At 50.4% G+C, this 13,548-nt stretch overlaps 1 protein-coding gene across 4 annotated transcripts in view; it reads right to left on the minus strand.

Annotated features, from left to right (window-relative positions):
- CAMTA1 (calmodulin binding transcription activator 1) overlaps window positions 1–13,548 on the minus strand; it is a 129,072-nt gene that overhangs the window by 109,586 nt on the left and 5,938 nt on the right. For all 4 annotated transcript variants that reach the window (XM_074306364.1, XM_074306365.1, XM_074306362.1 and 1 more), the window contains one exon: window positions 877–1,003. In XM_074306364.1, coding sequence (XP_074162465.1) covers window positions 877–1,003 — 127 coding nt within the window. The remainder of the gene's footprint in view (window positions 1–876; window positions 1,004–13,548) is intronic.

The following is a 13,548-nucleotide window of genomic DNA, read 5'->3' on the forward strand; positions in this document are numbered from 1 at the left end:
TCACACAGAGCCAGGATTTAAGCAGGACCTGTGAGTTTAGACTCGGGCTCTTTCCTCTACAGCAGAGCCTGAGAAGAAGGGCCCTTAGAACTTAGTGTCATACTGAAGCTGAGACATCATCCAGTCTAATCATCTCCCCATCTTACAGAGGAGAAAACTGAGATTAAGCCCCTTATTTCTTTTCTTCCCTTATCTGTTGGTTTCTTTAATATTTTATTGGTCTTTTTTTTTTTAACATAACAGTCAATTCTGCACTAAAAACAATAGCTTGAATGTAGATGGCACTTCAAGTTCTGTAAAACACTTCACAAAAATCTTATCTTCTCCTTACTACAATCCGGGAGGTAGGTGTTGTTATTTGATGGAGAACACTGAGGCAGCAGAAATTAAGTGTCTTGCCCAGGATCACATGGCTGGGAAGTGTGTGAAGCTGTGAATTATTCAAAGAGCTGCCTCGCTCCCACTCCAAATCCATCCTCAAGCACAGGTTTTACTTTAAACACCCACTATGCATAAGTCTCCCTAAGTAAGCCTTCTGTTGTGACAGAGGAAAACAATTAAGGGGACCTCATGGGCCCAGCAGCCTGGCTGGACAGCATTTCCCGCCGCGGCACCGGCCCGCTCCCATGGAAGGAGCGAGATCTATCTCCTCATGTGCTCCGGGCCAGGCCTGGCCATTCTTGTGGCAGAGCCCTCGGGCCTCCTCTTTTTAGAAAGGAGCTTCCCAGGAAAGAAAACCCCTCATCCCAGTCTAAGGGGCTGGTGCTCGATGAGACCCTGCCCTGGGTGCGCCCTGCACCCACTCCCTGGACCGCCAGACTCCCGCTGCTCTTTCAGATCCGACACCGGCCTGGCTGAGGAAGCCTCCCTTCTTACCTGGACAATAGCATCGAAGAACCCCTGGCTGTATCAGGGACGCAGGCACTGAGATCTGGTCAAACAGGCAACTGTAGTTATTGCTGGCTTCTTGCCACGGGCCTGTGATCAGGACTTTCACTCCTCCCTGCAAGGAAGGGAGACAGAGGCAGTGAGGAAGGGCGGTGGCGGCCGGGGGAGCAGGGACAGCGCGGGACCCCCGAGAAAGGAGAGAAGAGCGGGGCTGGAAAAGTGCGGAGAAGCGCGGGGAGACTGTGTGGGCTGATGCGGAGGGGGCAAGCAGAGCCAGGGAGACACAGCAGGAAGAACCACAGCAGCAAAGTCTAAGCCGAAAGCCGTGACGGTGACGCGGGGAATGGCCCCCCGAGAGAAGGTGCTCCTGCCAGCCTTTGCCAGCCTTGGGCCAGGAGGGTTCATGTGAGAGCTTTGTCCCACTGCCCCTCGCTCCTCTCCCAGGCTTGCTTGCTCTGGGGACCAGCTCCCCGAGGAGGGGTCAAGGGGAAGACGTATTTTTCTGTGCTGGCTCAGCTCCAGCTTGGCATTTGGGGCTCCTTGGGACTCCCACCTTCCCCGCTCCTGTATGGGCCCCAGCTTTGGCTCCTACTCAGACTTTAGGAGGGGCCATCAGAACCATCCTTTCCTCGACCCAAACAACACAAACACGAGACGCGGGGATTCTGGGTCATTCTTTCCCTGCCCCTTGCCAAGTGTCCATCATCCTTCCACATAACAAAATGGCCCACTCCAACCTGGACCTGAACAAGCGTAGACAATAAATGGTCATCCACCCCCTCCTCAAAGACCTCCAGGGAGGGAGGGGCCGCCCCTTCCTAGGGTCAGAGGGCCCGAGTTCAGGTCCTTCCGGTGACCTAGTGGGTGACCAGAGCCACTCTGACCCCGAGTCTCAGTTCCCTCAATTGTCAAAAGAGGGGATTGAACTAGATGATCCCTGAGGTCTCTTGTAGGGCTAGGAAAGGATGACCCCATGCCCCACTTCGACCGTTGCTACTTGTGTGACCTCGAGCCCTGACATGGCCCTCAGCTTTCTCCGTGTAACATGAGGAGGGTGTTGGTCTGGGAGTCTCCTTCCAGATCCAGACCAGGAGCCAGCGAAATTCAGTCTTCCCTCCAGGCCTTTACAACCCCCCTCATTGCTGCTCTGGGACCAAAAAGAAGGAGGGTCATTCTTCTTCCCACAAGATGGACTTCAAATATTTGCAAATAGCTAAATTGTTTCTCTTCTCTGGGTAAAACGTCCCTAATGGCATAAGCTCAAGGTTCTTCACCCTCCTGGGGGTTGCTCCTCTACGACCTCCTAAAAGGGGGCTCCCACCCCATGGCTGCCTCCCTGGGCCTCATGCTGCTATAATCCGAGGGAAGCTATGCCCCCTCCTCTCTCTACCAGGGGCTCCCCCCCCCCCGCCCCGGTGAGCAAAGAGTTTCCAGGAGACTTCAGTGATTAGAGAGTGACACCCTAACGTGTCCTGAAGCCTGGAATGGCAAAGTGGGTCCCCAGGGCAGGAGCTGGGCTCCGGGGACCCTGAGGACATGGTGAGGGCAGGGAACATCCCAGGGCCTGACCACCTGGGAGCAGACACTGACCTATCTGCTCCATTCCCCGTCTCCACGCTTCTGAGCAGGTGGTTTCCCCTTTAAGGGTAACTCCTCCCTATTCTGTTCATACCTTGTGCTGAAGAGTCTCTGCCATGTCCTATTCTCCATGACCCATACAGTGTACAGATGTCTATTTTTATGTAATCGTTCCGAGTTTTCTTGGCAAAGATACTGGAGCTCATTTCACGGATGGGAAAACTGAGGCAAACAGGGCAAGTGACTTAGCCAGGGCCACACAATGATAAGTGTCTGAGGCCTAAAGCTCCATCTGGAGCCACCGAGGCTGTAGCCGCCATAACCTATCACGTCCCCTTTATTTACATCCTTCGTTAGAATGTAAGCTCCCGAGGGCGGGGCTTGTTTTTTCTTTGCATCTCTAAATCTCAGAAGAGCACTGAGCCCATGGTTGATTGATTGGACTGATTCCAGAGGGCAGAGGTAAGACCCCTGAGCAGAGACCCCTAGGAGAAGGCAGAATAATTCAGTACAAAGGTGGGATGTTGAAGGGAGCTGCCCCTGTGCTTGGACATCCTCGCAGGCCTGCCTTCTCTGGTCCTTAGTTTCCTCACCAGTCTCAGAAGAGGGCTGGACCAATAAGTCTCTTCCTTTCAGCTTTGATGATTCTAGACTTTCCAGATTTAACAAGACGGGGAAGAAAGTGGGAAAAGGAGCCATGAGTGAGCACTCTGCAATTTCCCCCCTCCTGCCTCTGATTCCTCTACATTTCCCTAATATCTTACCTGAGGAAGGAGGGCTGCCACAAAAGAACAAAAGGGGTGACTGCAGTCAGAGATCTGAGTTCAAATTCTGCCTCTGTCCCCTATTATTTGCGTGACTTTGGGCAGGTAATTTACCCTCTCTGAGCCTCAGTTTCCCTACAATGAGGCTCTAGCCTCTGGAGGCATTCTTGTTCTGGATCAGTGAGCACCGGAAGCAGATGCCAGTGGGCAGGATTCCTGCTCTGGGTGAGGATTTGGGTGAGAGGGGCTTCCTCCATCCTCGTCCCCACCTGGGCTAGTGGCCACGTGCTGGAGCCCCCATCGGGTGCGGCTGGTGCAGAGATTGTGGGGAGCTGGTAAAACTGGGGAGAAAAAGACTCAGCGTTGGGGGAAAGGTGTGGAGAGGGAGGACTCTGGGCTGGCTCGTAGCTGACAATTCTGTGTGATTCTGGATGGCGCAGTGTCGGGGGGGGGTAGGGAAGGAGAGTTGGGAGACGGAGGATGGGTGGCAAGCCGTGATGGGGCTGGAGGCTGGTTTTCCATTCCTGCTTCCCTCCTCCCCTTGCAGTGCCCAATCTTCTGGGCATCTGTGTCTGTGCCAGCCGCCCACACAGGCTGGGAACCACTCCTGACGTCAGCTCCCCCCACACACAGAGCAAGCGGGAGAGGTTCCACGGAGCCGACAAAAACAGCTGCTTTCCCAGCAGTGCCCGGGAGCTCAGCGGCAGGAGCCCCACCAGAAGGCCCCAGATGACCCTTCTAGGGCAGATTCCCCCCAGGGAAGCCACCGCCCTCTCCTCCCACTGGGGAAGACTGGGCTTTGGAGAGCCAGCTCCCATTACCTCAGGTGCCCCCCAGCCAGGGCCAGACCTCTCCCAGGGAGCAGGGAAGGAGACAAAGGAAGGGCAGAATGGGGAGGGGAGAGATGTCCCCACTGAAGGCTGGTATCAGATCTCTCTGAAGCGGCTCTGGGAGAAGCTCCTCCCCTGCCTGCCCCCCCAGCACCTACAAAGGAAGGATTCATTCTGGGGCTGATTCGGAGGGTCCGGGTCTCAGGGCCCCTGATCCTGAATACTCTCGCTTTCAGTGAATCCTTAGGCTCTTTGGTGGCAGAGAGTAGGAGAGCTGCTTGTTCCCTGGAAAGAACGTGGGGAGCCCTCATTAGCAAATGGGAAACTGAGGCCCAGGAGGCTGCCATCTCAGGGCAGTTTCTCAGAGGCAGGATTTGAACGTGGGTCCTGTAGCTTCAAACCCAGAGCTCTGTCTAGTGGGGATCGGTTCAGAACTGATGCATGGTGGGACACAGGTCCCTTCCCAGTTCTCCTGCCTCTTCTAGCTCTGGCGAAGCTTCCTTGGCCAAAGAACCTAGGGGTATGATGGGAAGGAACAGAGAAATCTCCTATTTTTTTCCCCTCCGCCTTGTCCTTAAATTCTCACTGTTGACATCACCTCAGAACCAAGAGATCTTAGCAGCCATTTTACCCTCACCCATACCTGAACAAAAATCTCCATTCTTTTTTTCTTCCCTTTTTTGGGTTTGTATTTTCTTTTACAACATGGCTAATGTGGCAATTGCTTATCTAACTAAATATGTATACTCTATATCAAATTGATTGCCTTCTTCAGAAGGGGTGAGGGGAGGGAGGGAGAGGGAGAATTTGGGACTCAAAACTTTAAAAAAGAACGTAAAACTTTTTTATATGTAATTGATAAAAAGAAATTTTAAGAAAAATCTCCATTCTAACAAACCATCAAGAGGTTGATGACATCCAGTTTCTGGATAGAGGAAGACCCTCATGGTGGGTGTGGGGAGAGGCAGCCCACTCCCTATGGGGCAGCTCTAACCTAGTGGGTACTTTTTTCTGATACCAAGCTTGAATCTGCCACACTGCCCCCTCTACCCATTGTTTCTGGTTCTGCCCTCATGCCCAGACAAAATAAGTCTCACCCTCCTCCAGGACAGTTTTTCACTCAAAGCCGCTATCAGATCTCACTCCTCTGCCCCCAACTCTTCTAGACTAAACATCCCCTGTGATTTTAATGGATTCTCCGGTGATATGGATTCAAGGCCTCCATCACCCCCTGTTCGAAAGCCCTTTTTAGGGTTAGGAGAGAGCTGCCTCCAGCTACGTCCTCTGGACAGCTCCCATTAGAAAAGATTCATTGATCAATCAATTTGCACCTCATAAGGCAAGGACAGCGGACAAGGGGACGAGTCTTAGAACCGGGACAGAACTTAGAGCTTGTCCCTCACCCCATCTCTCCACCACTGAAAGACTTCTTCTCTACAGGATCTCTGACAAGATGGTCACGTAGCCTCTGCTTGAACACTGTCAGATAGTTTTTCCTTGTGTTGAGCCAAAACCTCCCTCTTAATATGTCCCTGTTGTTTCTAGTTGGGCTCTGGAGAGACATGTTTATCCAGCTCCTGCATGTATGTTGTCTTCCGTTGTTAGAATAGAAACTCCTTGAGGGCAGGGGGATAGTCTTGCTTGCTTGTATTTGTATTCCTGGGGGACTGTGTGTGGGGAGTGGGGTATAGTAAGCACTCGATATATAATCAAATCTAAAACATTTTTGCCACTTTAAAGCCTATGTAAATGTTAGTTCTTATTCCATCCATTCAAACAGAATAAATCCTGTTCATCCCGCATACAGGGCAGCTAGGATGGAGGGCTTCCGGGTCTGGAGTCAGAAACTCAACTTCCTGAGTTCAAATACTGCCTCAGATACTTGTGAGCTGTGGGACCCTGGCCATGTCACTTCACCCCCGTTTGCCTCAGTTTCTTTATTTGACAAATGAGCTGGAGGAGGAAGTGGCCAGCCATTTCAGTATTTTTGCCAAGAAAACCCAAAATGGGGTCGAACACAATGGGAAAACGACCAATCAACAACAAACCCTGCACACAGAGGATCTTGAGATGGCTGAAGATGATGGCGGTACTCTCTAAAAATTAGAACATCTGGTTTTGCTATCCGTGTGATCCTGAACAAGTCACTTACAGAGCCAGAGAATTTCTCCAGGGGTCAAGAAGTTTCTGCCATTAAGTTTCAATTTGCTGCTTTCTAACTGCCCCCCCAGGGGTCCCCTTAAATTGCTTTATAAGAATTATTTTTACATTCAGCTCGATGCTTCAGCCTATAAAGATCCTTTGGCACCTTGACTTTGCGGACCATCTCTATCTTCTGAAAATTTGCTGAGTGTGAATTTTATACCTTTATCCATGTCACCGATAAAAATCTCACCCAGCACGGGACAGAACTCAAATCCCAGAGGTACTTACTCCCCTAGGGACTTTCTGAATTGATAGGCAAGAAACTTTAATAACTCCTCTCTGGATCTGATGACTTAGCTATTTCCAGAGTCTCCTAAGTAAAGTACTATTGTCAAGTCTGGATCTCCATCATTTTTTTTTCCACAGAAAAGAGAGATTTTCTAGCAGCCAAGCAAACAAAAGTTTACAGTTTATCATTCAAGCAGCATTATCAAAACAGGAATCTTGAAGAAGTCTTGCTGTGTCTTTTCTACGCTTTTCTCGAGACATCTTCACTTTCTGTTTGGAGGTCAGTGCCCACGGCCTTCTTAACTCTTTCGTTCTCCACTACTGATGGCGGCTCAGCAGGTGTAAGGGCCACTTCTCACCACTTATGGAGTATCGCTCATTTGTGCCGATGACTTAACTCTCATCGGGGGGCTGGGTGTTCTCACGTTGTTCCCCCATTTCTTGGCCACTCTGGGCTTTGGTTTCCTCACTAGTAAAGGTTGGGTTACAGAAGAGCAGGGGGAGACATCAGAGAAATGATCTCTCTTTCAGATCTATGTCATCTGGTCTGGTCTCCAGCCTAAGGGTCTTCACTTCCTTCTACCCGCTTCCAGACAATATGGTTCCCAAGTCCTGTGGGATCCCCTGGGCTACTTTATCTAGAAGACAACTAGTTGGCACAGTGGATAAAGAGAACTGGCCCTGGAGCCAAGAAGACCCGAGTTCAAATTCAACCTCAGACACTCAGAAGCTGTATCACTCTGGCAAGTCCCTATCTCTGTCTGCCTCAGTTTCCCCTTCTATAACATTCCCAGGAGTGTTGTGATAATATTTGTATTATGTCACCTGGCCTGGTACACAGTAGGTGTTTAATAAATGCTTGTCCTCTTGAGCATCCTCTTGTCGGTGACTCTTGAAATTTGTGACTCAGATGTGGTTTAACTCACTCAGCCAAGGACGGGAGGACTAAAACTTCTCTCATGTGAGGCCTCCTTTAATTCAACGGACACAGATACGGTTCAGGGCCTTTGTGTGTGGATGGGAGCCGAGGACGGCTGTGATGGATAAGGGTCCTGCGGATCCGGATGTCTGGGTCTTTGGGCAGGGGGTTAGGGGGCTGTGGCTCTGGGTCTGGCACCTCCATCCCCCCAACCCTAACCACACTGCCCCTGTCCAGGTGCCCACGGCACCAGGGCCATTCAGAAAGTGGTGGAGGCCGCCATCTAGTGTCCAGGCTGGAGAAGGCACCCTAAGGCTTGAAGGGTGGCTGCCCCAGGGTGGCCCAGGAAGCTGGAGGCTGAGCTGGGGGCCCTGGCTGGGCTGCGTTCCAGCCCTGGCATTGCCCAGTGGCGGAGATAGTTCTCTGGGACGCTGCTCACTCGAGTTCTTCCAGAGGGAACCTTTGACTTCTCTTGGGCTGCTGTTCTCTGGGGATTCTGGGGCCATACCAGAGACACAGCTGCCCCAAGGGGGTGGTCTTGGAAGGCTCCAGAGCAGGCTCTACTTCCCCAGGAGAGGAAAGGGCCCGTCCGAAGGGGCTGGACTGAGAGGCAGGGGAGCGGGCCCCCTTGTGGCTCTGCTGTCTGCGGCCAGGGGCCTCGGGGTGCTCATGGTCAAAAGGAAAGGGCTGGACTGGAGAATTTCTGCAAGCTTCCAGGGCACAACCCTCTGATCCAAAATGTCGGCTGGCTGTGGGTCATTCCTCAAAGGCAACATCTGTTAAACTGATTCCACTCTTGTAGGCCGTTGGCTGGCACCTTGGAGAGATGGAGGTGGGGAGGAAAGAGGCCCCAGAACCTCCCACACTTAGTGTTGGCAGCTCAAGGAAGGAAGGGTGCTAGGTCTGCCTCCTTCCCCTCCTCCCTCCTCTCTTTTGCTCTCTCATTCTGTCTGTCTCTGTCTGTCTTTGGGTCTCTTTGTCTATATCTGTCTCTGTCTCTTTTTCTCTCTCATTCTTTATCTGTCTTTGTCTCTCCCATTCTCTGCCTGTCTCTCCCTCCTTCTCTCTCTCTGTCTCCCCCCCCCTCATTTCATTAGTGCATTAAGAACTCCCAAGGAACAAACCTCCTCTATCACAGCACATCAGTACCTGCTCTGCAACTTTTGGTTTTCTAGAGTTACCTGGGGGGGGGGGTAACAGATGAAATAATTTTTGGAGGGCCAGGAAGCCAATTTGTGCTAGAGACAGATCTTCTCCATCTGATTTCGGTTCAAACATTACCAGGGTCCCTGCTGAGGGATTGCTCAGAGGCCCCAAATACCTGTGGATGTTGGACAAATGATTTCCCTATCTTTGAGGCTCAGTTTCCTCGTCTCTAAAACGAGTGGGCTTTGTAGCTCAGAGACCTTAAGTAAAGCACCTCCAGTTTCCTCATCTGTAAAATGAAGGGGTTGAACTCCATGGGCTCTAAATTCCCTTCTAATTATGAATATCTCCATTTTCTAGACAGACAGACAGATCTGAGTTATGAATATCTCAGGCTCTCATTTAATCTTCTGTAAAAAAGGGATAATCTACCTCAAGTTTCTCATGTAGAAAGAACTTTATGTACCTTAAAAATTACATAACCATTATTATTGTTGCTGTCTATGCCCTAATACCTACATGGCGGACATTGTGTAATTCTTGGCCCAGCTGTTCTCGGGCTCTGAAATGTGGAGCTGTCACAGGCGCATTACTGTGTATAAATCTAAAACTGGTCACGTGATCATGCTATGATCCTAGATCTGAGAGAACATTTAGAACATCCCATTCTCTTGGTTGATTTTCCCATTCATCTGCTGAGACCCTGAAGTTCCCTTCCATTGAAACTGGCTCTGATCTCAGGAGGACATGTTCATATTCATAACTCAGATCTGTCTGTCTGTCTAGAAAATGGAGACATTCATTTTCTCACCAGAGGTGAGAGTGGAATCTAAGTCATCAGCACTAACTCTCTTTCCCCTGGACCACACTGGCTCCCATATTGAAGAATATTGCACCGATGAGAAGTATCTAACATCCTACAATATCATCCCAGTTCTCCTAGCTCTGGACCCGGAGTTCTCTCCATTTCTCCATGACAACACTTGTTGGATGAAGGCTCCCTGATGCCTGTAGAAGAGGCAGTCAGGCCCTAACTAGCTATGTGAGCCAGGGGCAAACTCATTTTCCTTTTCTAGGTCTCAGGTTCCTCATGTTTAAAATGGGTAAGCTGAATCTATGTGGTGATTGCTGTTATTCCTCTCTGTTACCCCATCTGAGGTTTTCTTGGCACAGATACTGGAGTAATTTGCAACTTTTTTCCCCAGCTCATTTTACAGATGAGGAAATGGAGGCAAACAGGCTAAGTGGTTTGCCCAGCACCTCATGGCTAGGTAGTATGTGAGTTTGGATTTGAACTCAGGGAGATGAGTGTTCCCGACTCTGGGCACTTTATGTACTATGGTCCTGTGAGCTGAGCCAAATGGCTCCAAGATCCTTGCAGTTCTGATCTATCTTCCCGTGATGCTAAGAAAGGGGCACTGACTCCTTGAGACATTAAGAATAGAGGTGGGGGGGGGGGAGGTGAACACAAGAGACTAGGGTGGGAAGCAGGAGAGATGATCTCTAACCTCACCAAGCCCCCCACTATTTTCACCACAACAAAGCCCCCACCACTTCTCTAACACCCACAGTTCCACAGCCGGGGCTGGCTGGCATCAGCCCAGCTCTGAAGCAGGGGATCAAGAGTGGCAGTTCTGGAGAGAAAATGGACGTCTTTCCCTGGAGATGTCTCCTCCCCCCAGCAGTAGGATGATTCAAGCTCCACCTCTCAGGTGAATGTTTCCATGGCAACAGAGGCTCAGCTGGACTACATCCATTCGTGATGAGCCCACCGCCTCTGACTGTAGTCTGCTCTGCGGGAGATTCCCAGGGTTCCATTGTCATAATAAAAGACAGGAAGGATGAAAAGGAGCAGGAGTTGGTGGGGTGGGGGCAGGGAATGTGGGAGCTTCCCTCTGGAATTTCAGTTCTTGGATATTTAAATGTTCCATGTAATCATATTAGTCTAGGATTGGTTGTTTTACAGATGAGGAAACTGGGCCAGGAAAGGGGATGCGACTTGCCTTGGGTGGGTACCAAGAGGCAGAGCCAGACCGGGTCAGAGAGGAAAGCCCAGGCTTCACGGCCCCCAGCTCTGTGCTCTTTCTCTTTTTGAAAAAACAGTAAATCAATCAACCAATAGCTCGATGGGAACAGAGACAAAAGAAAGGAGAAGGGAGGAAAGACGGAAAGGACACAGTGGGAACAAAGGTGGCCACGAGGGGGCTTTTTGGGGGATGTTGCCAGGAGAAACAGGACATTGAAATGCTAGAACGTCACCCTAACTGGGCGGGGAAATATGGCTGTTGGCCAGAGGGCGCTCACCTCAGAGAGATGGGTGAAGGAATAGTTGGGGAGGAAAGGCACACCCCTGGTTATCCATTCCAGCAAGAAGCAGATTTGGGGATCTCCCAGTCTGAGGGAGGCGGTTATGGCTGACCCCAAATGCTATGGCAGAGGTTATCTGCCCCCATTGGGAGCCTGGGCAGCGCAGGCTGCCTCAACAGGCCAGAATCTCCCATGTCTGGGAGAGAGATCAAAGTGGCTTCCTTGGGGCCAGAAAAAGGCAGAAGCTTATTTTTTAAATCTCCAGTGGAAATGAAGAGGGCTTCATGTTTCTCCTCCCCCTCTCCCTGTCCTCCTCTTTGGGGCCCTGACCCCCCAGACCTCCAAAGGTCCTGACATTCTGGGGTTCAGTTAACCATCTCAGGATTCTGAATGGCAATTTCTCATTTTCCTCATTCCTATGCTGCCCTCTTGTGGCAAGACGAGGACTTGCCTTTCTCTGAGATCAGTCAAGGTTGTACTCTGGGTTACCTGGGACTGGAAAGGGAGGAAACAGAGGAAAAACAAGGCTAGAAGTGAAGGGAGTCTGCTCTCGCTGTCCCTTTCTCTCGGTCCTTTAGGCGGTAGCTTCTCTGGGCTTCTCTGCCCTTTAACCTAAGAAATGACCGGGACCCTCTTAGGGGAGCTGTTACTAAGGTAGAGCAGAGGCCCACAGGTAGAGAGAGACAATCCGCCTTCTCTCTTATTAACCTCTTATAATCCAGCTGTTGAAGTTACTCTTCCACCTAAACTGCTCTCTCTAGTCACCAATGATCTGGCTGCCAAATCTGGCAGCCTTTTGTCAATCCTCATTCTCCCTTTGACATTAGTCATAAGCACTCCTCCTCGATATTTTCTCCCTAGGTTTTTGGGCCACCCTTTCTCCTATTTCTCCTCCCATTGATCCCACCGATCCTTCTCTGACTCATCAGGATTCTCCTCCAGAGCATGCCCTTTAATCACAGGTGTCCCTCCATCCTGGACGCTCATCTCTTCCCCCTCTATTTCATTTGATCTCATCAGCTCTCGTGGATTTAATTACAATTTCTATGCCGATGATTTTCAAATATACCTTTCCTGTTCAGTCTCTTTACTGACCTCCAAGCTCTTATCTTCAACTGCCTTTCAGATATCTCAAACTTAATGTCCGGTAGATTTCATAAACTCAATCTGCCCCAAAAGGAAACTCATTTTCCTCCCTAAAACATCCCCAACTTCTCCCGCTCCAACCAAGCCCTCGTCAAACTTCCCTGTCACTGTACACACAGGTCAACATTGCCCTCCCAGTCCCATAGACTCGCAAGCTGGGGCTCATCACTATTTCTCATCCTCACCCCCACCCATAAGCCATTGCCACGGCCTGCCAATTGAACCTTTGCTGCATCTCTCCAATACTCCCCGATACTCCATTACCCTGACCCTGCTCACCCTCTGGGCAGACCCTCAGCACCTCACACCTGGATTATTGCCGTGGCTGCTGGTGGATCCGCCTGCCTCGAGTCTCTCCCCACTCTGGCCATCCTCCAGTCAGCCCCCCAAAGTGATCTGGTCTGATCAGGTCATCTGCTTACTCAATAAACTCCAGTGGCTTCTTCCTATCACCTCCAGGATCAAACACAAAATACTCTTTGGCTTTCACCTAACCTGCTCCTACCTTAAAAAAGAAGTCTACTTACATACACACACACACACACACACACTCACACACACACTCTCTCTCTCTCTCTCTCTCTCTCTCTCTCTCTCTCTCTCTCTCTCTCTCTCTCTCTCTCATGTTTTATCCACTGATCTCCCTGTCTCCCTTTTAAGATTCAACTAAAATTCCCTCTTTTACTGGAAGACTTTCTCAATTCTTCTATTCATTATTCCCTCATACTTGTTTGCCTGTAATCTCCCCCATTAGACTGTAGGCTTCTTGAGGGCAGAAGCTGTTTTTTACTTCTCTTTGACTTCCCAGTACTTAGCGCAGTGCCTGGAGTGTAGTGGGCTTCTAACAAACGTTTATTGATTGATGGAGAGGTTCTTGACAGTAGCTACTACAGGTGTCCCATATTGGATTGGCATTTGCATCTGTATTCCTAATTCAATTGCTGTAAATACATCTGGTGAGGAAGTCTCCATCAAGGCAGATTAGCCCCTGCTTTGTGAATTAGGGTCTTCCAGTCTAGGGGCACTAAGAGGTAAAGTGTCCTATGCATGGCCATCTTGTCAGTAGGTGTCTAAGGGGCCTGTGCTGAGATTCCTTGACTCTAAGGTCAATTATCTGATCACTTTCCCATGATACCTACTTAGCCCGAATGATGGACCAAGGTCAGAAATTAGCATTCTATCCCCCTTCCTTAAGCTGCTCCATGTCAGGTGAGTGCCTTCCTGGCACTCACCTTGTTCCCTCCCTCCTTGGGGCCTTCTCCATGGTCTCTCTCCACGTGGGCCCTTGTGTTCTGCTTGCCCGGGTGCCAGTGACCCTCTGCCTCCTAACACCTCTAACCCTCAGTCATTTGATTCCTTACCTTCTCCCCATCTTTCTCAGCCTGCAGGACATTCTTCCCCAGGTCTGTCACATGCCCGGTCCCCACTAGGTTAGTGTCTTTGTGAGTCACTCTTACAGCAATTAGAGATTGGACATTTCTTGGTGATCTCTTGCTTTTACAGCTCTGGCTGGCCAGCCTGCTCTCCTGCAGCTTTT

The sequence above is a fragment of the Sminthopsis crassicaudata genome, chromosome 3 (genome assembly GCF_048593235.1).
Source record: "Sminthopsis crassicaudata isolate SCR6 chromosome 3, ASM4859323v1, whole genome shotgun sequence".
Lineage (NCBI taxonomy): Eukaryota > Metazoa > Chordata > Mammalia > Dasyuromorphia > Dasyuridae > Sminthopsis > Sminthopsis crassicaudata.